Source organism: Coregonus clupeaformis, chromosome 27 (genome assembly GCF_020615455.1).
Source record: "Coregonus clupeaformis isolate EN_2021a chromosome 27, ASM2061545v1, whole genome shotgun sequence".
Taxonomy (NCBI): Eukaryota; Metazoa; Chordata; class Actinopteri; order Salmoniformes; family Salmonidae; genus Coregonus; species Coregonus clupeaformis.
In genome coordinates, this window is record NC_059218.1 from 38,592,765 (window position 1) to 38,613,200 (window position 20,436).

General features: G+C 44.7%; 3 protein-coding genes across 7 annotated transcripts in view; 2 read left to right on the top strand and 1 right to left on the bottom strand.

Annotated features, from left to right (window-relative positions):
* Positions 1–6,831, bottom strand: part of LOC121541946 (pre-mRNA 3'-end-processing factor FIP1) — a 30,403-nt gene extending 23,572 nt beyond the window's left edge. For all 4 annotated transcript variants that reach the window (XM_041851350.2, XM_041851351.2, XM_041851349.2 and 1 more), the window contains exons 1-4: positions 6,538–6,831; positions 6,094–6,136; positions 5,903–5,966; positions 4,241–4,347 (exon numbers count right to left, since the gene is read on the bottom strand). In XM_041851350.2, coding sequence (XP_041707284.2) covers positions 4,241–4,347; positions 5,903–5,966; positions 6,094–6,136; positions 6,538–6,625 — 302 coding nt within the window. In that variant the 5' untranslated portion in view covers positions 6,626–6,831. The remainder of the gene's footprint in view (positions 1–4,240; positions 4,348–5,902; positions 5,967–6,093; positions 6,137–6,537) is intronic.
* A 1,211-nt stretch (positions 6,832–8,042) lies between these two features.
* On the top strand, positions 8,043–11,315 carry wdr55 (WD repeat domain 55). The gene is made up of 10 exons (XM_041850235.2): positions 8,043–8,092; positions 8,218–8,277; positions 8,394–8,450; positions 8,574–8,707; positions 8,800–8,900; positions 9,063–9,150; positions 9,344–9,523; positions 9,661–9,760; positions 9,905–10,074; positions 10,385–11,315. The coding sequence occupies exons 1-10, from the start codon at positions 8,078–8,080 to the stop codon at positions 10,719–10,721; spliced, it is 1,242 nt and encodes a 413-aa protein (XP_041706169.2). The 5' UTR covers positions 8,043–8,077; the 3' UTR covers positions 10,722–11,315.
* Positions 11,316–13,562: 2,247 nt separating this feature from the next.
* LOC121541948 (UDP-glucose 6-dehydrogenase) lies at positions 13,563–20,436 on the top strand. 2 transcript variants are annotated; one of them, XM_041851354.2, is made up of 12 exons: positions 13,564–13,765; positions 16,048–16,216; positions 16,483–16,584; positions 17,010–17,210; positions 17,323–17,520; positions 17,660–17,807; positions 17,975–18,069; positions 18,218–18,348; positions 18,462–18,604; positions 18,865–18,956; positions 19,146–19,256; positions 19,704–20,436. In XM_041851354.2, exons 2-12 carry the CDS (start codon positions 16,055–16,057, stop codon positions 19,806–19,808), a joined length of 1,488 nt encoding a protein of 495 aa, XP_041707288.1. In that variant the 5' UTR covers positions 13,564–13,765; positions 16,048–16,054; the 3' UTR covers positions 19,809–20,436. The 2 variants fall into 2 exon arrangements, with proteins under 2 accessions (XP_041707289.1, XP_041707288.1); XM_041851355.2 differs by lacking the exon at positions 16,483–16,584 and having other exon boundaries at positions 13,563–13,765.

Consider the following 20,436-nt stretch of genomic DNA (forward strand, 5'->3'; position numbering starts at 1 on the left):
CAGTGGCGGTCAGCGTTGGCCTTCTGGCGACGCACGGCGCGCTGGAGGTGGACGTGAGCAGCGTTCCACGTCTCTTCCGCTCGCCGAAACCTGTCATCCCAGTCATCCACCGCAGGAGCTTCGGTCTGGCTCTGATGCCACAGTGCCATAACTGACTGATAACCTAAAACACATTGAAAGGGCGATAGGTTACTGGAGGAGTGGCGGAGAGAGTTCTGGGCATATTCTGCCCCTGGCAAGAACACTGACCACTCCCCCAGCCAGTCCTGGCAGTAGAACCGCAGGAACCTACCCACATCCTGATTCACCCGTTCCACCTGCCCATTACTCTCTGGGTGAAAACCAGAGGTCAGGCTGACGAGATCCCCAAACGTTCCATGAATGCCTTCCAGACCCTGGATGTAAACTGGGGATCCTGGTCAGACACTATGTCCTCTGGTACCCCATAGTGCCGGAAGACGGCGTAAACAGGGCCTCCGCCGTCTGCAGGGCCGTGGGGAGACCGGGCAGAGGAAGGAGGCAGCAGGTTTTTGAAAAAGCGGTCCACAACGACCTGGATGGTGGTGTTACCCTGAGAGAGGGGAAGATCAGTGAGAAAGTCAATACATAGGTGGGACCATGGCCGTTGTGGAACTGGTAAGGGCTGTAATTTACCCGCTGGGAGGTGCCTAGGTGCCTTACTCTGGGCGAACACCGAGCAGGAGGAGACATACACCCTCACGTCCTTAGCCAAGGTAGGCCACCAGTACTTTCCGGTCATGGAGCGCACTGTACGACCGATACCTGGGTGACCAGAGGAGGGGGACGTGTGTGTCCAATAGATCAGACGGTCACGGACAAGAGACGGCACGTACTGCAGCCCAGCTGGACACTGAGGTGGAGATTGCTCTGTGCGTAACGCCCGCTCTATGTCCGCGTCCATCGCCCATACTACCGGCACCACAATACAGGAGGCTGGGAGTATGGGGGTGTTGTCTCTGGGCCTCTCCTCTGTGTCGTACAGCCGTGACAGAGCGTCTGCCTTTACGATCTTCGTACCCGGGATGTATGATAGAGTAAAATCAAACCGGGTGAAGAATAGGGCCCACCTGGCCTGGCGAGGGTTCAGCCTCCTCGCTGCCCGGATGTACTCCAGGTTACGGTGGTCCATCCAGAAGAGGAAAGGGTGTGTCGCCCCCTCGAGCCAGTGCCTCCACACAGTCAGAGCTCGGACAACAGCCAACAGCTCCTGATCAACAACGTCATAGTTCTGCTCTGCCGGGCTGAGCTTCTTGGAGAAGAAGGCACATGGGCGGAGCTTGGGTGGCGTGCCCGAGCGTTGAGATAGGACAGCGCCTATCCCTACCTCGGACTCATCCACCTCCACTACGAACAGTAGTGATGGATCGGGATGGGCCAGTACCGGGGCTGAGGTGAACAGAACCCACAGGTTACTGAACGCCATGTCAGACTCAGCGGAGCCGGGACGGCCCACCCTTCAACAGAGATGTGATGGGAGCTGCTACTTTGCCAAAGCCCCGGATAAACCTCTGATAGTAGTTGGCAAAGCCAATAAAGTGCTGCACCTCCTTTACCGTGGTTGGAGTCTGCCAATTACGCACGGCTGAAATGCGATCTCCCTCCATCTCCACACCTGAGGTGGTAATGCGGTATCCGAGGAAGGAGATGGACTGTTGGAAAAATACAGACACTTTTCTGCCTTGGCATAAAGGTCATGTTCCAACAGTCGGGCCAGCACTTTGCGAACCAGGGACACATGCTCGGCCCGCATAGCGGAATACACCAGAATGTCAGCGATGTAGACCACTACACCGCTACCAAGCATGTCCCGAAACACCTCGTTCACAAAGGTCTGGAAGACTGATGGAGCATTCATCAAACAGTAAGGCATCACCAGGTATTCATAATGCCCCGTGGTTGTGCTGAATGCGGTCTTCCACTCGTCCCCCTCTCGGACACACACCAGGTTGTACGCACTCCGGAGATCTAATTTTGTGAAGAAGCGCGCTCCATGCATTGACTCGATCACAGATGGAATGAGGGGTAGAGGATAACTAATGTATTGTCCCCTTGTTCAGTGCTCGGTAATCAATGCAAGGGCGCAGACCTCCATCTTTCTTCTTCACAAAAAAGAAACTCGAGGAGGCGGGCGAAGTGGAGGGACGTATGAACCCCTGATGCAGGGACTCAGAGACGTATGTCTCCATCGCCTCCGTTTCAGGGGATACACATGACTCCTGGGAGGCACAGCGTCTACCCAGAGGTAATCCCCCATCCGATGAGGTGGTAATTTGGTCGCCTGCGTTTTGGAAAACACGTGCGCCAAATCGAGGTATTTGGGGGGAATGCGCACGGTGGAGGTAGTGTCTGGACGTGGTAGCACCAACGGAAACACCTAGACACCTACCCTGACACTCTCGCGAGCACCCCGTGTGAACCCTCTGCGGCCATGAAAAGTTGGAGTTGTGTAGTGCTAACCAGGGAAGACCTAACACAACAGGGAAATCAGGAGACTCAATAATAAAAAAGGTGACTTGCTCTCTATGGGTCTCGTGCACAACCATAGTGACTGGTGCTGTAACTTCCCTAACAAACCCAGACCCTAGTGGTCGACTGTCAAGTGCTCTGATGGAGAGTGGAATGGATAGGGGAACCAATGTAATGCCTAGACAATGTGCAAATGACCTGTCCATAAAGTTCCCAGCTGCGCCTGAATCGACCAGCGCCTTACACTGGGGAACTACTGTGTATTCAGGAAAGTGGATGGGTAGGACACAGTGCGCAGCAGAGGGCTCTGAACGAGTGTGGGTGTTCGATACCTGGGGTGACGCGAGAGTGCCCTGCCTGCCGCCTCCACTATCCCGGATCGCCGCTCCACCCAGCTCCATCAGCTCGTGAACCGGGTTGGGGGGGTGGAACGGGCAGGCCCCTTCCAGGCCCCCTCCTCTAGCAGCCAGCAGGTTGTCCAACCGAATGGCCATGTCCACCAGTTGATTGAAGGACAACATGGTGTTCTGGCAGGCTAGCTCCATTCGGACGTAGATGGCACCGGAAGTGGTCGATGAGGGCCCGCTCGTTCCACCCGGACCCAGCTGCTAGAGTCGAAACGCCAGGGGGAAGTCCTGCGCGGTCCTCGTCCCCTGCCTCAGGTGGTCCAGTTGCCCGCCCGGGTGATCGAAGACGGCCCGAAATAGGCGAGCGAACTCCCCCTAGTTGTCCAACGCGGCTCCTCCTTCACTCCAGACCGCATTGGCCCACTCCAGGGCTTTCCCCGAGAGGCAGGAGACGAGGGCGGACACCTTCTCCCGCTCCGATGGAGCCGGGCTGATGTTTTATTAATATAACTCCAGTTGTAGGAGGAATCCCTGGCAGAGAGCAGCTGTCCCGTCAAAATCCTGTAGTCGGCATATATGGATTCCTCTGGGTGCTGGGGTGTGGGTGGCTGGATCCGGTCGTCCAGCTGGTCCCGACAGATCGGGTCCTCTCCTCTCCAGGCGTTGGACGACCTGGAGTACCCGATCCATCGCTTCTCCCAAGCTGGCTAGCATCGTTGAATGCTCCCGGACCCGTGCCACGTCTCCAGGCATGTGCTCCTCTCCTGCTGACTCCATGGCGGGTGTGTGATTCTGTGATGGGTGATTTGAAGGAGTCAGGCGCAGGAGGGTAAGTCACAGAATAACAGGATTTATTCCGGAATACAGAGTTACGCAGTAATACGTCAAAACAGTCCAGTGCGCAAAACAGGCACACTGGAACCAACAAGGCACACGGGGAAAATAACCCGGCGATACAAAATACAAGGAGCTCAACCAAGCTTCACTATCCTCACAATAAACAATCACACACAAAGACAAGGGGGACAGAGGGAACACTTATACAGGTACTGATGAGGGGATATGAACCAGGTGTGTGTAATAAACAAGACAAAACAAATGGAATGATGAGATGAGGAGCGGCAGTGGCTAGAAGGCCGGTGACGACGAACGCCGAAGCCTGCCCAAACAAGGAGAGGTGGCAGCTTCGGAGGCAGTCGTGACAACTTTGACATTATTGGGTATTGTGTGTAGGCTAGTAACACAAAATCTCAATTTAATCCATTTTAAATTCAGGCTGTAACACAACAAAATGTGGAAAAAGTCAAGGGGTGTGAATACTTTCTGAAGGCACTGTATATACCATTCGGACTTAACACTGTGTTTTGGAAAAGCAACTGTCTCTGGGGATGCGCAAGTACACTTACATGTAGGAAGGTGCACCAGTTTTGATGTTACCAATGGTGACCTTGACGTCATCATCGTCATCACTGTCACTGTCCTCCTCCTCATCACCTTCAGTACCTTTGGCTTCCTGATGAAAACAGAGAGGAGCATAGTAATATTAACCCAATGAGTCGCACATTTTGGACTTCTAACCCCTTTTAAACATTGTGTGTTTGCGCTACAGTGGGTTGTACCATTGGATTACTGGATTGTACCATTGTATTAGTCTATTTCTGCTGCATCCGTAGATACCAACCATTAGTCTGTGTGATTAACGGGGGCTGAGCTACAACGGTGTTTGTGAGACAAGGGCGGATACCGAATGGTCTGAATGGTTTAAGCTACAAACTATTGTCACGTCTCCTCCCGTTGCTCCCCTCTGGCGCTCTGATTCGCCGGTCTACTGAGCCACCGGTCTGAGCGCACCACCTCGGCAACACCGGAATGGAAACCCAACGCACCCTAATCACCTCCAGCGCACCTGCACCTCATCATCTCATCACCACCCCTATATAGCCCTGGACAGTTCAGTGTTGTGTTGTGTGTGATTGTTAGTGTCTTGTACTCGCTCTTTGTTGTTCTCTTGCTCAGTGTTAAGTAAACCTTTACCTTGTTGATTCCTGCGTCTGCGTCCTGCCTCTTTGTATCCTCAGTACTCGTCACAACTATTAAAAGCTATCTATGAAAAGATGAGACTCTCACAAACAAGTATGTTTTGCTCTGTGACGCTAACAAGCTACACAACCCTTACAAAGATTGAAGTTTTGAAACTGCCGTAAAAGTGCAGTAACTGCAGTCGTCGACTGTGGTATTTTGGACGCAGTATTTGTAGCATACTGCAGTTATACTGCACTCCAACTGCAATCTTTTTTCGTAAGGGAAGAGTCGTTAGAAGGTAAGGGGTTTTTCTACATAGAAGATCATAGCAAATCACAGGACATAGTGTCTTTAATACTGTAATAAGCTCACATATAGTTGCTGTCACAAACTCCAAACCCCACACATTTGTCACTGACTAGTTGGATATTCATTTCCCAGTGAGCAAACCATTTCTGTAATTACAGTATTCATATAAATACATTTCTATCAGGTTTTTGCTTTGGCAGACCTTTTTTTTTTTTGACATTTGTCAATAAAACGCATGAATACAACTGTTTATGTCAAATCGTTTTGTGTTCTACTTTTAGCCTTGGTTGTCCTGAAAAGACAATGGTAAAACACTTAATTGTGAGGCTAAATATAAAGTCTGGACATGCAGATAAATGAAAAGCAGATTTTTGCTGGAGTCTCGGGACTGATAGGGTTAACGCTACAAAATGAACGCTCACACCTGCACACCCCATTACCTAAACCAACACACACCTCATTGGTTGCCTATGAGAGGTTCCTATATTTCCATTGGTTGGATCTCATCGCTGTGTTACAGTATGAATGAACCATCAGAGGTTTTGGAATATTCATTTTCTCAGAGAGCAAAACGATGCAACTAATAACACCGGTTGTACTACTATGTAACAACTTACAACAGCTGTTAAGATACAATGGTAACTCTGCCGGGGGTAGCCTACATTGTAAAAACGTTGTAGAACTAACTATTTATCTATGTGATAAGAAATGTAGATGACATTGCCCCATTGCCATGCCTGTGATGCAGCATCCTTCTCCTCTGTATTGCCCATTGAAGTCAGCTGAAGGGAGTCAGCAGGCCTAGTAAGCAGAGGGGGAAATTATTGTAGTTACATTGTAATAGCATGTAAAATAATATTTGGAACATCATGTGCCTTGAGTGAATTTGGCTGAGAGGATCAAGTGAGCAGGAAAGAGACATTCTTACCCAGGCAAACCCTCGGGAGCATTTTGTTTCTTGGTGTTTTCCCCTAAGAAAAGATGACATGATAATTGAAGGTCGATGCAATTATTGCCATCATGGCATAGGATGACAGTCGCCTAGCATTAAAGACAAGAGCGTTTTGGAGCTAATTTGTTTTGGGCTGAGCTGCATACCATACTACAGATTTTGCAGGGGAAAATATACATGATACAATCATTTTATGTGTGCATCCTAAGAGAAATCAAACCACTCCACAAAAAAGACACCACTAGACGTGCACAAATGTGCGATGCGCACAATTCCTATGTGTTTTGGACCAAGCATCATCGGTGAAGCCGGTAGCTGGTGTTGTGCGTTTGTGCACTGTTTCAATTAATCTTGATCAACATCTGAGGGAACTGTTTAGCGCATGCCTTGTGTATCCATGTGGATACATTGTATATTCACCCCCATACAGCCAATGTTCTTCGTCTTCAACCTGATGGGGCTCACTCAACGGGACTGCTGATTCTGAAATGGTGAACTCAGTAGCCATGGTGTAAATTAGATGCGTGGTCTATTTTTCCGTTTTTCGACCTTGTCCGGCCGCCAGTGTTTGCCGAATAGCAAAAGCCTATAGCATATCATGTGCCTGATAACACCTCTGCCATTATCAGGTCATCAAAATCCGCTAATTATCACGAACTGATGATAGAGGTTACTATGACAGACAGCCTCCCTCTTTCCCTACAACACCCGCATTCAAAAGGCAAAACAAAAGTCCTGGGTCCTAGCGCCTTCACAAGTCCTTGTATTTTAATGATCAGGTAGGCTACGTCATACTTCCAAATGATGATAGCCTAAACAGTATACAAACATAAAACATTAATAATAATAATAGTAATATCCACATTATGTTTTCTCATGGCGGCTATTTTTCGGAGATGTGATCAACATGAATGAATGAATCAGTCAATCAATACATTAATTAATTAAGCAATATATCGGTTAGATCGATTTTAATTCCCGCTAATGCAATATACTCTCTCCCACCACCATTCGCTACACCAGTGTTTCTTAATCCTGTTCCTGGGTAGAGGTGTGTACAGCTAGGGCAAAACACAAAGTGCACCCACAGTCATTAACAGAGGTTGTTCGGTGAACAACGCTCTGGTGATTAACTTTGTCTGAGACCTGAAGACTTGTGTTAGCTCCCTGAGATGATGCCTTGCCTTTAGCTCGGCAGACTTGTGGCACACAGGAGACCCTGGTTAGAATCGCAGTCAGTTATATGGTGCTTGACCCAAATGGGCGTCTGCAAGAAAGAGATCAATGGTTGATGTCACAAGGTGTCACTGACCACCTTCCGGAGACACTTGAAACCCTACCTCTTTAAGGAATACCTGGAATAGTATAACAGTAACCCCCCCCCGCCCGTGGCGCTGTCCCACTGGCTATACTAAATTGAATGCACAAATTTGTAAGTCGCTCTGGATAAGAGCGTCTGCTAAATGACTTAAATGTAAAATGTAAATGTAAATGTGTGGGGCCCCAAGATCAAATGTTGCTTTAGGGCCACCAAAAACCTTGATCTGGGGAACAATGATCTGTAGAGCATTAGGCTACATGAGGAGCAAAGGGACGTGATATTAACCTCAGCAAGAAAATGTAATCGACCATTGCAACAGTAAATAAAAGTGTAGGATTTGGCGGAGGGAGACCTCCTGTGGCAGTCGTTGGAGCTTTTTACAGTCTATGTGTTGGAGTCATTCGAAAAAAGTTTCAACGTTTTATTTCAGTGTAACTAGCTAGATATATTTATTTAGCAGAATGTATTTTTATAAAATAAAAAATGTTCTTTCTGTTTGCGTTTGTTGCTGCCCGAATGGGCACTGTCTGCTTTTGGTTAATTTAGCGACGTTTTGGTTAATTTCGCAAAGTTAGGAACGTTGCAAAGTTTGCGTGCTTGAATGCATCTTTGGCTTGGTTGACGTCTACAGAATACATAATGGCGGCTTCCTTGGTGAGACCACGAGTTTCTTTATTATACGATAATTCTGGTGTTAGCCCTCTTTTAAACACGTTTTTGTCAATGGCTAAACGTGATTGTGACTTATCAATGGTGTTGTTTTTGCTTACATTATTCAGGAAGTCGAGGCTATTTCGATAATGACTGGTTCTGATGATTTGAAAACAGAAGATACCGAGGTAACTTAGCTAGCTAACCAATCATGCATGCTGCAGCTCTAGTCCGAATGTGGATATCACCACATTTCAACCAGTTTAGTAAGCCAATCTTAGTCTTTTTCTATCCCTTTCTGTAGGATGAATCGGCAGAGGAACCAAAATATCATTTGAAAACAGAAGATCAAGATTCCGAGGTAATTAACAAACATGCATGCAACTAGGTTATGGCTTCTCCACTCCTAAAGTTAATGTGCTTCGGTATCACCACATTTAATGACAGCCTATTATAGTAGTTTTTTTCTATCATATTCTCCTAGGAAGATGAACCAAGAGAACCAAGGATTCGTGAAACGCCGGAAGACATCAAACTCGACGCAATTGTCAACACATTGGCCTTCCATCCAAAACAAGATATTTTTGCTGCCGGGGATATTGACGGTGATATTTACGTGTAAGAAATATAACCACTTGTGATGCTTATGAACATTTTACATAAATGTAAGTGCCATTGTGGATGTGAACGTCATTGTTTTGCATCCCCAGATACTCCTACTCATGCACAGAGGGGGAGAGCAAGGAGCTATGGTCGTCTGGACATCACCTCAAGTCCTGCAGGGAAGTTGCTTTCTCTCATGATGGACATAGTAAGTGTGATCACTGGTAGGGTTTGGTTGCCTTGAATTTATTTTGCCCGTGATACATTTTTTATCATCATGTTGGTGAACACAACTTGCTGGGCCCTTCAGTCTAATGTTATGTACTAAATGGTTGAACATCAACCAGTAGTTCAATTTCTGTGTCTGTAGAACTGTTCAGCGTTTCAAAAGACAAGTCAGTCCATCTCATGGATGTGGAAGGGGGAAAACTTGTCACACGCATCGCCAAAGCCCACAGGTAAAGTCTCTTCAGGCCATTGATGTCTCAACACTAGTTTAGGGCTCTGTTGATTTTTCTACACCCTTACTTGATCCATGTTCTGTAGCCCAATTGCTTAACTCTGAGACTGTCCAAAGCAGAGAGAGACTAATGGTTGTATTGCATTATTGTGGAATCTCTGTTCCTCACCTTCACACATCTTTGACCACAGTGTCCCTATCAATGCACTGCTGCTGGTGGATGAGAATGTGCTCGCCACAGGGGATGATGGGGGGACACTGAAGGTTTGGGACATGAGGAAGGGCACGTCATTCATGGATCTGAAGCATCATGATGATTACATCAGCGGCATCGCTATTGACCAGGCCAAGAGAATGCTTCTCACCTCGAGGTAAGAGTTCAGTTCAGACACGAGGGATGGGGATGGATAACTTACAGGTAATACGTGTTTTCAATGTCTCTATTCATTGGGACTAGCATGAACAGATGTGACTTGTCAACTGACATGTATGATGTTTTATGTCACAGTGGTGATGGGACGATGGGGGTCTTCAACATCAAGAGGCGGCGATTTGAGCTCCTGTCAGAGTTCCAGAGTGGGGACCTTACCTCTGTGGCGATTATGAAAGTGAGTGTCTCATCCTGTTTAGCCAGTCCTGACCCTTCAGATATACTGGCTGAGACAATTGAAATCCATGCACTATCTAAAAATACATTCGAGTCAATAACTTAAGTTGTCCACTGTTCCACTCTTCCCTGCCTCATCACACAGCGAGGGAAGAAGGTGGTGTGTGGCTCCAGTGAAGGGACTATGTACATCTTCAACTGGAACGGCTTTGGAGCCACCAGTGACCGCTTCGCTGTGAAGGCAGAATCTGTGGACTGCATTGTTCCCATTACAGACAGTATACTGTGTGCTGCCTCCATGGATGGAGTTATACGGTAAGCTTTCAGTTGGATTTTATATAGGATCTAAAGAGTTTAATGGTTTTGGAAACTTTAATTATTGAAAAGAAGAATGTTAAGTTATAGTTGTCATCCGCATTAGATGATAACCTGCAAAGCACAGATTTGAGTGACATTCTTTTACAAAGCTTTGTTCTTCAAAATCTCCTATAGAGGGCAAGAGTATGCCAAACATACTTATGACATGGCTTGATTTTTCCTTAGAAAAATGTTTTGTTTTCAGTGATACAGTACTGAAGTTTATACTTCATTAGATTGTAATTAGTCTTTCTCTCCCTCTTGACAGTGCCATAAACCTCCTGCCCAATCGGGTACTGGGCTGCATAGGGCAGCATGTTGGGGAGCCTATTGAGCAAATTGCCCGCTCTCGCGACTCACGTTTCCTGGCGAGCTGTGCTCACGACCAGATGATCAAGTTCTGGGACATTTCAAGTCTCCGCGACATGACAGTCAGTGACTACCGGAAGCGGAAGAAGAAAGATGGAAACCTCAAGTCCCTCAGCAAGAAAGCCTATGGAGTTGGGGATGATTTCTTTTCTGGACTGATGGAAGAGACTGAGGCAAAAAAGGAAGAGAAAGAAGAAGAAGAGGATGAAGGAGAAAGTGAAAGTGACAGCGATTAAAAGATACTTGTGGAAGTCATGTCCCGTCATAATGTGTTGCCAGAGGTGTTGTGTGCTATTGGTCAAACAACTCCTGACCATTGCACCAATGAAAACTCCTCTCAACCGGCACTGTTGAAACAGGGACATCTTGGCAGAGTGGAAGTGTTAGATGGCGTACGCTTGAGGGATAGCCTTGGAGATGAGAACAGCCTGTTTCATCCACAGCTTGCAGTGTATTTTTCTCCTGAAACATGACTCTTCAAAAGTCAATTTAAATCTGGTGCAATCCCAGGCTAAAATATGTTATGTTGTAAAAAAAAAAAAAACGTATGTTAAATGTAGAGCCCTTGTAAATGAGTCCCATAGATCTGGTTGGAATCTGCCATTGGAGAGCTGAGCTATGGGAACTCAGGATCAAGGAAGAGTCTGGGGCTGCTTATGGGGTCAGAGGTCAAGTGTCACTGTTCAGATTCCTCTTGCAAGAGGAGACCCCTCGGCCTGGTTTGCTGTAATATCTTTGAATGCCTTATTACCAGTCTATTGTAGCATGACATCATGCACATGTATGTAATGTACAGCATAACATCGTTTAAAAAGACATGTACATTTTTACATTCGATTCGATTGATGTCCTGTTTTAAAGTATATCAACACTCATTGGCATCTTGTACAAAATACGATAAAAAATGTCAGGACCAGGTAAAGTGATGGCAGAAGTGTGGTGTTCTGTTGACTGTTGGAGTCCCCAATGGCAATAGTACTAAAGAGAGCAGTGCCAGAACAGAAGATGCATTCCAAGAGCTTTGTCTGTGCAGGTAGACTGAAAACAGACACAACCAGTCCTTAGAGGACACAAACGCAAGGATCTACAGGGCAGCAGCATTTAACAGTCCCATTTATCTCCATAAGGCTCCCTCAATAGAGCGTCTCACAATCTTGGTTTGAATTACATGGCCCAGAATTCGTTTTTTAAGGTGGCATCGTAAATCTAATTTTCAGTTTTGTCTAATCTACACAGCTCCTTCTTTTGAGGGCAGTTACGTTTGACCAATGTTAACTAGAACATATGTTTCTCAAGAATGGGATGTTAAGTGGATACTCTTTTCTCTACCAGTGGTGTAGAGTACTTAAGTAAAAATACTTTAAAGTACTACTTAAGTAGTTTTTGGAGGTATCTGTACTTTACTATTTATATTTGACTACTTTAACTTCCCTACATTCCTGAAGAAAATGTACTTTTTACTCCATACAGAACCCAAAAGTTCTCGTTACATTTTGAATGCTTAGCAGGACAGGAAAATGGTCAAATTCACACACTTATCAAGAGAACACCCCTGGTCATCCCTACTGCCTCTGATCTGGCGGACTCACAAAACACACATGCTTCATTTGTAAATGATGTCTGAGTGTTGGAGTGTGCCTCTGGCTAGCCGTAAATTAAAATAAGAAAATGATGCCATCTGGTTTGCTTAATATAAGGAATTTGAAATGAATTATACTTTTACTTTTGATACTTAAGTACTGTATATTTGAGCAATTCCATTTACTTTTGATACTTAAGTATATTTAAAACCAAAAACGTAGACTTTTACACAAGTAGTATTTTACTGGGTGACTCACTTTTACTTTAGTCATTTTCTATTAAGGTATCTTTACTTTTACTCAAGTATGACAATTGCATACTTTTTCCAGCACTGCTCTACTTCAGACAAAGGGGCACATAAAAGTAGGCTAAGGTAATTACATTTGCCCTGAGGGTGGATGGAGAGCGGGAAGTGAATGAGTAGAGGGCTTTGATGGTGTGTAATGACTCCTAACTTTTCGTGGGTTGGGTTAGCAACGATTTGGGGGAGCTAGGTATGACTTCATCTGACGAGTGGGTGGACCCTTGCCTTGTTTGCTTAGTAACACTGCACAAAGACAGCAGTCATGATGCTGAGGGGGACGGACTAGTGAAAGGGGACAAAATTACCCCGCACCGTAACACGTCAGCACTGAGTCTTAGAATATACTTATTGAACAGCACTAATCGCCACGGTTTCTTAGCCTAAAACTACCGTAATGTGTATGGAATGAGAGACTATGATAGGGCTGTGAGACTATTCCCTTGGCATTTAATAACAAATCAAATGTAGAATAACAGTGAAATGCATACTTACGAGCCCTTCCCAACAATGCAGAAAGAAAAATATCGATAAAAAAAAAAAAGGATATGAAACGGACTGTTTTTTCTCCACCCATCTTAGTTACTCGGTCAGTGCATGTCTGGTCTCAAATTGAGCTGGGTTGTGCCTCATAGGGTTTACGATTACATCATTACGATGAGTGGATTGCTTTTGTGACACTGTTACAAATCCCACTGTATGTTTTTCTATCCTGTTCTGCATTCATACGTCAGTGTGATGGAATTGTATTATCATTGGACTAATAGATTGTAACGTTAGTACACTCCCACCACCTCTCCCAGACAAATCTCATCAAATTCCTTCTGATATGGTTGTCTTTTGCTCAGCGTCATGTTTTGTCTCCAAGGTTTATAAATAATACTCAATATGTGAAAGAATGTGTTTTCATTACATTTGCAAATGTTTGTCACACCCATGTACTAACTAGTGATAGGCAATCAATACCTAGCCTACATGAATTGGATCTCAAATAACAAAATCCTAACCCCTTAGAACTACAAGATTTTTCAGGCACACAATGGCATAACAATGTAATTACCCTGTAATAAATTGTATAATATGAACTTCTGTAAATTGTACCATAGACTGAATGGTTGCGTCTTCTTGAATAAACCAATTTCTGGTAAGCGTCAGTGGGGATGTGATGTCAAAGGAATCTGAAGCGCCCGCCCCCTGTCTGAGATTTAGATAGAAGTCTCACAGTGGCACTCAGCATACCAAACTCTCTTCTCTGGAGCAAGCTTCTACACATCGGACCATCAATACCACAGACCAGCAATCATACCCCTGGAATAAAATAATACGGAATCACTTTAACGTGGTTGATAGTCTCTGAAATAGTTTTATTCGGTTCAGCAGCGCACCCATCAAACACTGGTAAGTGTTTTGTGTTTAACGGGCTAGCTAGTTAGCGAACAAAAAAATACAATAAAAAAAAGCTATCCAAATTGGCTTTGTAACGTTAGCAAGCTAAACACATTGATGATCGAATGGATGGGGTTACATTCATGTAAATAACAGGTCTGGATAAATTATAGGTGGCTGGTGTACAGGCGCAAGTTAGCGAGATACCGTTAGGTAGGTAGGTAACTAGCTAATAACATCGAAGTGCTGGCTCCCACTGAAACGTGTGGCAAGTTTTAAACCCCCTAAATTACCGTGTGGCAAATTTTAAACCCCTACGTCTATACGTTACAGACCACAGTTGGGTCCGGAATTATTGGATCCCTTTATAGATGTTGAAAAAAAAATACTGAGATACAGTAGCTATATTGTATGCTGCAAAAAAGTTATTTTATACTTTACAATACAATTGCTCCGAGAAAGAGATTTTGTTGAACAAGTTTTAAAAAAGTACACCTCAAAGATAGTCTCCCCTGTTCTCAATACTTCAGCACCCTCCACTTGCGAGGACAACCACACTGGCCTTTTTTCTAAAAAGTTTTATGAGATTGGAGAACACATTGGGAGAAATCTTAGACCATTCCTCCATTCAGAATCTTTCCAGATCCTTGATATCCTTCGTCTGCGCATATGGACTGCCCTCTTCAATTCAAACCACAGGTTTTCAATGAGGTTCAAGTCCGGAGACAGATAACCATAGCAAAATATAGATTTTGTGGCCAATTAACCATTCTTTGTAGATTTTGATGTGTGCTTGGGGTTATTGTCTTGCTTGAAGATTCACTTGCGCCAAGTGTCAGCCTCCAGTCCTGGCAGAGGCAACCAGGTTTTTGGCTAAAATGTCCTGGTACTTATGTACAGGTAAAGTTCATGATGTCGTTGACCTTAACAAGGGCCCCAGGACCAGTGGAAACAAAATAGCCCCATAACATCAAAGATCCACCACCATATTTTACAGTAGGGATGAGGTATTTTCTGCATATGCATTCTATTTTCGTGTCATGACCATAGCACCGGTTCCAATCCAAGTGCCAATGCTGTTTAGCAAACTCCAGGCGATGCTATGGTCAGATGATGTGAAAATAGAGCTCTTTGGCCACGCACACAAATGGTGGGTTTGGCCTGTAAAGCTATAAATCCCCCCAGTCCAGCATCAACACAGCAGTAAAGATTACTCACACACCACAAAAAGGGTTCTGATTGTGAAATGCCGTTTTATTCACGGAATAATTTTCTATGGTTGCGTTTGGTCCTCCAGTATCCAGATCTGCTGCTAATCATCCCTCTAAAGATGATTGCCTTTGGTCTGGTTAGTGTGATAACTCTCTGTGATTTACAACTGATAAAGGGCAGCCAGTTGCATATGTTTATACTCATATCTGGCAGATCCTATACGTGGTAAAAGTTGGGAATAATGTGTCTTTTGTATCTAGTGCGGTGGACGGCTAGGGGCCAATTGCGTGTGCATGTGTGCGCACGCTCGTGTGTTGAGTGACGGTAGTCCCAGGGAGTTCCATCTGACCACACTGCACATAGAGCCCTCTGTGATTTAGAGACAGCGTGGCAGCATGGGTAGAGTGAGGGGCAAACTGGCCAAATAGAGGTGGCTTGATTTGCTCAACAGAATGTTCTTATTTATTCCATTGATACCCACTGGGGAATCCAACTCGAAATCTTGAAGCTATTGCCATGAAAAAATCTCTCGGGCCTCCACCCCGGCCGTATTCAGCAGCACCACCTTGTTATAAAATCCTGGGGAGAACCCTGCCAATGCCAACGTTTTTACCTCGAGGCTGGAGCCCTTCTCAATGATGTGCTGGATCCAGACATCCTTGGGAAAGGACAAACTCAAAGGCCATGTGTGCTGGCCTAAAATAAATATTTTCGAGGCTTTCCCTTGGCTATGACCGTGATGCTCCCTCCCTCCTCACAAGGACATTTATCACTTTGTTTATTTAATTATTTAGGTATGTACACTGCAATTCAGCTCATAGATGCCAATGTTGTACACTATGACAAACAAAACTTTACTTACTATTATGGCAAGTTATAAGAAAATGCATATTTGTAATTAACACCCTGCTTGTTAAAGGATGTCAGTAGTGCCAGGAGTTAAAATAAATGACAGACCCATCTGTATTTGCTTAGTTTCTGTTTAATGGAAATGTTGGAATAATAGCGATTTTATCACTCAATCCATTGAAAAAAATAGTATTTAGACCCCCATCTTACGTGATTGTATTTTCTTTCTCGAGAGGGAGAATGGTGGAGGTGAGGAGGATCTGTTGTATTGGGGCTGGCTACGTGGGCGGTCCCACCTGCAGCGTCATCGCCCAGATGTGCCCTGAGGTGACGGTTACCGTGGTGGATGTGAACGAGGACCGCATCCGTGCCTGGAATTCTGATAGCCTTCCCATCTTTGAGGTGAGTCTGAAACGATATTAGTACAAGAAACTATCGTAATAGATCTCAACTTAGTAGAACTTGTCTCAACTGCAGGAAATTACGTAAAATACAATTACTCATTCATGTCCAGGTTTCTCAAGGATCTGTCCTAACTTGTATTGGTCTTTCCAGTATTTCCAGCTACTAGTGTTGCCACGTAAAGTCATTCATTTTGGTCACTTGACTTTTGAGCTCTCATGACACTTTTGACACTTGTGCTCTAACAACATCTCCTTTCATTCTAGCCTGGACTCCAGGAAGTGGTGGACTCATGCCGTGGGGTCAACCTTTTCTTCTCCACAGACATTGATGAGGCCATAAAAAATGCAGACCTGGTCTTCATATCTGTAAATACTCCTTTTCAACACTTTCCTTTCTTATAATGTCAATTGCTTTCCTTGGAAGTATTGTTAAGAAGAATGGGTCTCAGTTTTGCTTTCTTTGAAGGTAATAGTAATAATTTGGTGGTTGCTTATATTTGTCCTATTTCACACATGTACAAGTGTGTATTATATGCATGAATTGGAAATGTTTTTTTTTTGCATATCTCCCCCTAAGACCACCTCGACGAGTGGGGTCACGACCAGGGTCAGCGATTAGGGTTAAGTGCCTTGCTCAAGGGCACAGACAGATTTTCCACCTTGTCGGTTCGGGGATTCGACCTAGCGACCTTTCGTTAACTGGCCAACCACTAGGCTACCTGCCGCCCCAGAGTGATGGATAAAGATCCATGATTGAATCCACCTGAAACATTTCCCCCTTCCTTTGCCAGGTCAATACGCCTACGAAGACATTTGGGATTGGTAAGGGTCGAGCAGCGGACCTGAAGTACATAGAAGCATGTGCCCGGCGCATTGCCGACGTCTCCAGCGGCTGTAAGATTGTTGTGGAGAAAAGCACAGTTCCTGTACGTGCTGCTGAGAGCATCCGCCGCATCTTCAACGCCAACACCAAGAGTAGCCTCAGCTTCCAGGTGATTTCAGGGGACAGGGTTGCATGGGTGGACGGACTGTGTATCAAACGTCTACATTCATCTGCCTGCCATGTCTTCAGGTCTTTAAAAGTATGATCTTGTTCTCCTGCAGGTTCTCTCAAACCCAGAGTTTCTTGCTGAGGGAACAGCCATCACTGATCTGAAGAATCCAGACAGGGTATTGATTGGGGGGGATGAGACTCCTGAGGGCCAACATGCTATTCAGGCCTTGCGGAGCATCTATGAACACTGGGTCCCCAAGAACAAGATCATCACCACCAATACCTGGTCCTCTGAGCTTTCCAAGCTGGTATTTATATGTCCTTCTGTTATATCAGTACAATCTCAGGTCAGCAGCATTACGATCTCAGACACCTCCTGCGACGTTTCCTGCCTTTATTCATTGGCTCACTTCTCTATCCTTGGTTTTTCCTTTTCCATGTTTATAGGCAGCCAATGCCTTTCTGGCCCAACGTATCAGTAGCATCAACTCTATCAGTGCCCTCTGTGAGGTAACCGGTGCTGATGTGGAGGAGGTGGCGCATGCCATCGGGACAGACCAGAGAATAGGCAGCCGCTTCCTGAAGGCCAGCGTGGGTGAGTGGGAGAGAAGCAAGGCTGGAGTGGTTGAGTTGTGGGGCAGTAACAGTTCAGTTGTGGTTGGATGAGACCATTGGATGACTGAGTGGTTGGGTTTCAGTTATGGAAAAGTGGGATTTGAGTGGATGAGTTCCGTCATGATACATTCTGTGTTTGTTTTACAGGATTTGGTGGCAGCTGTTTCCAGAAGGACGTCCTCAATCTTGTGTACCTATGCGAGGCATTGAACTTACCTGAGGTTGCAAGATACTGGCAACAGGTGTGCTTTTTTCATCAACTCATAGTAGTGCAATACAGAACTTGCTTCTCATTTGATAAGACATTCCTGTAACACTTTGTTTTACAGTCAGTAAAATACAGTATCACAATGACAGAAATGTTGAACATCTCATTGTTGCGTCTCCCAGGTTATAGAGATAAATGACTACCAGCGAAAACGATTCTCCTCACGGATAATCAACTGCCTCTTCAACACAGTGACAGACAAGAAGATAGCCTTGCTCGGATTCGCTTTCAAGAAAAACACTGGCGATACAAGGTATGGAAGGGCATTTAAAATATTTATCTGCTTACATCCAAAGCTATGAGCGTATTGTCCTTCTGCCTCCAAGCTTATACACTCAGATATCCTTGTGTGCATTTTGTGTTCAGGGAATCCTCTAGTATCTACATCAGTCGCTACCTGCTGGAGGAGGGAGCCTGTCTACACATCTATGACCCCAAGGTTAAAGCGGAGCAGATCATGCACGACCTGACTCAGCCCACACCCTCAGAAAGACATGACCCCGCCACAGGTAGCCACAGTGTTCTTTGTGTAAATTAATAGAATAGTAAATCACTAAGAAGATTAACATTATTATGTTTATTGAATACATATTGATATTTCAAAGGGGTGTTCTGTTCTCTCTGCGTTAGGTGTTAGTTTCCATACATAACGTGGGAGACTTTTTTTTGCTAATTCTAATGAGATGGGATTAATGTTTGTTGTACAATTGTGTGAAAAAGTTGTATTTGTATGCATGAAGTAACCCTAATTTATACTCGCTCATCCTAGTTTCTCGTCTAGTCACCATCGTCACTGACCCATACAAGGCTTGTGAGAACGCCCATGCAATTGTGATCTGCACAGAGTGGGATGTGTTCACGGTGTGTATTTCATTTTTTAAGCTACTCACTCATCAATTAGACATCAAATAAAAACTGGCAAGGAGATGACTCTGACCACACAGATATTTTGGTGCCACTTATATAATAACATAAAGTAGTTGCATTGGATTGTTCACCGATGAAAGGGATCTCTCAATGTAAACCATGGAGTCCATATTTGTACTGCAGGAGCTGGACTATGAGAGGATCCATAAAGCCATGCTGAAACCTGCCTTCATCTTTGACGGCAGAAGGATCTTGGACAGCTTGCACGACCAACTCCAGCATATTGGCTTCCAGGCGAGTAACCACGGCTACAGTAAAAAGTATATGTTTTATTGTCACATACACCGGATAGGTGCAGTGAAATTTTGTTTTACAGAGTCCGCCATTGTAGTACGGAGCAAATTAGGGATAAGTGCCTTGGTCAGGGGCCTGTCGACAGATGTTTCACCTCGTCGGCTCGGATATTCGAACCAGCGCCTTTTGGTACTGGCCCAATGCTGTAACCGCTAGGCTACCTGCCGTCCTACAGTAAGACACTGAACAATGTCTAGGATTCTGATGAGATTATGAAAACACCCTAGGGCCAAAAAAAAGGTTGTCTTTGCTTTTGGAAGGCTGTGCTGACAAAAAGCCAACGATCCATTTACAGCAGCTCCTCTCAACTGCTTAGTGAGTCCCATTAGTATTTGAAAAGTAATAGACGGTCCAGTAGTTTCCAAAGTAACTGTTTGTCCTTTCCAGGTGGAGACTATTGGGAAAAGAGTTAACCAAAGAATCCCCTTCACTGCCAGTGGCGACAGGTCAGAAATGGACCAACCGCAACAATTGAAGAAGATCAAACTGTGAAGTGTTCTTACGGGACAGGAGCGTCAGAGCCGGCTCCGTGCAGTAATATATTAAACCAAGTTATCATTTTGCTGTAATATATTAAATCAGTTGTTTCAGCACCCGCATCAACTTGATAGGATGACTTCAAACAAATAATGATGTTAGCTACAATGAAAGAAAGGCCTGGATAATGTTTGCGTCAGGGTTGATGACCTTGTTTGTCGTCTACATGCCACAACAATATCCCTTCAACCTTATGCTTCATTTCTTTGTTTTGTGCATGTTGGACAACTACAAGGGTTTGGATGTTTTACTTACACAAGGGGTAAAGCAACTTAAACTGATTTCATATGTTTCTGTATTTGCCCCTTTTCAAGTTTTCTGCCTAAAAGTATTCCTGTATTGAAAGCATTTTTTAGATGACAGATTCCACTTTTCTTACTAAAGATTATGTATTTAGTTTTGATTAATTTCAAAGCAATTTTTATACGAGATGGTGCTGGTTGAATGTGAACTTAAGCGGTGTGAGTGTGAACATGAAACCGATAATGCAATATTATAATTAAATGTATTTTTATGCATGAACTCTGTAAAGGAAAACATTTATCTATAGTTTTTACATGCAGAATAAAAAGCATTTTTAGTA

Excerpts from the sequence above, each read along its gene's own strand:
- wdr55 (XM_041850235.2), top strand. Across the intron at positions 8,278-8,393 it reads TGAAAACAGAAGATACCGAG|GATGAATCGGCAGAGGAACC; the intron begins GTAACTTAGCTA and ends CCCTTTCTGTAG. Across the intron at positions 8,451-8,573 it reads CAGAAGATCAAGATTCCGAG|GAAGATGAACCAAGAGAACC; the intron begins GTAATTAACAAA and ends ATATTCTCCTAG.
- LOC121541948 (XM_041851354.2), top strand. The coding sequence starts at position 16,055 with ATGGTGGAGGTGAGGAGGATCTGTTGTATTGGGGCTGGCTACGTGGGC. Across the intron at positions 16,585-17,009 it reads CAGACCTGGTCTTCATATCT|GTCAATACGCCTACGAAGAC; the intron begins GTAAATACTCCT and ends TTCCTTTGCCAG. Across the intron at positions 18,349-18,461 it reads AAAAACACTGGCGATACAAG|GGAATCCTCTAGTATCTACA; the intron begins GTATGGAAGGGC and ends TTTTGTGTTCAG.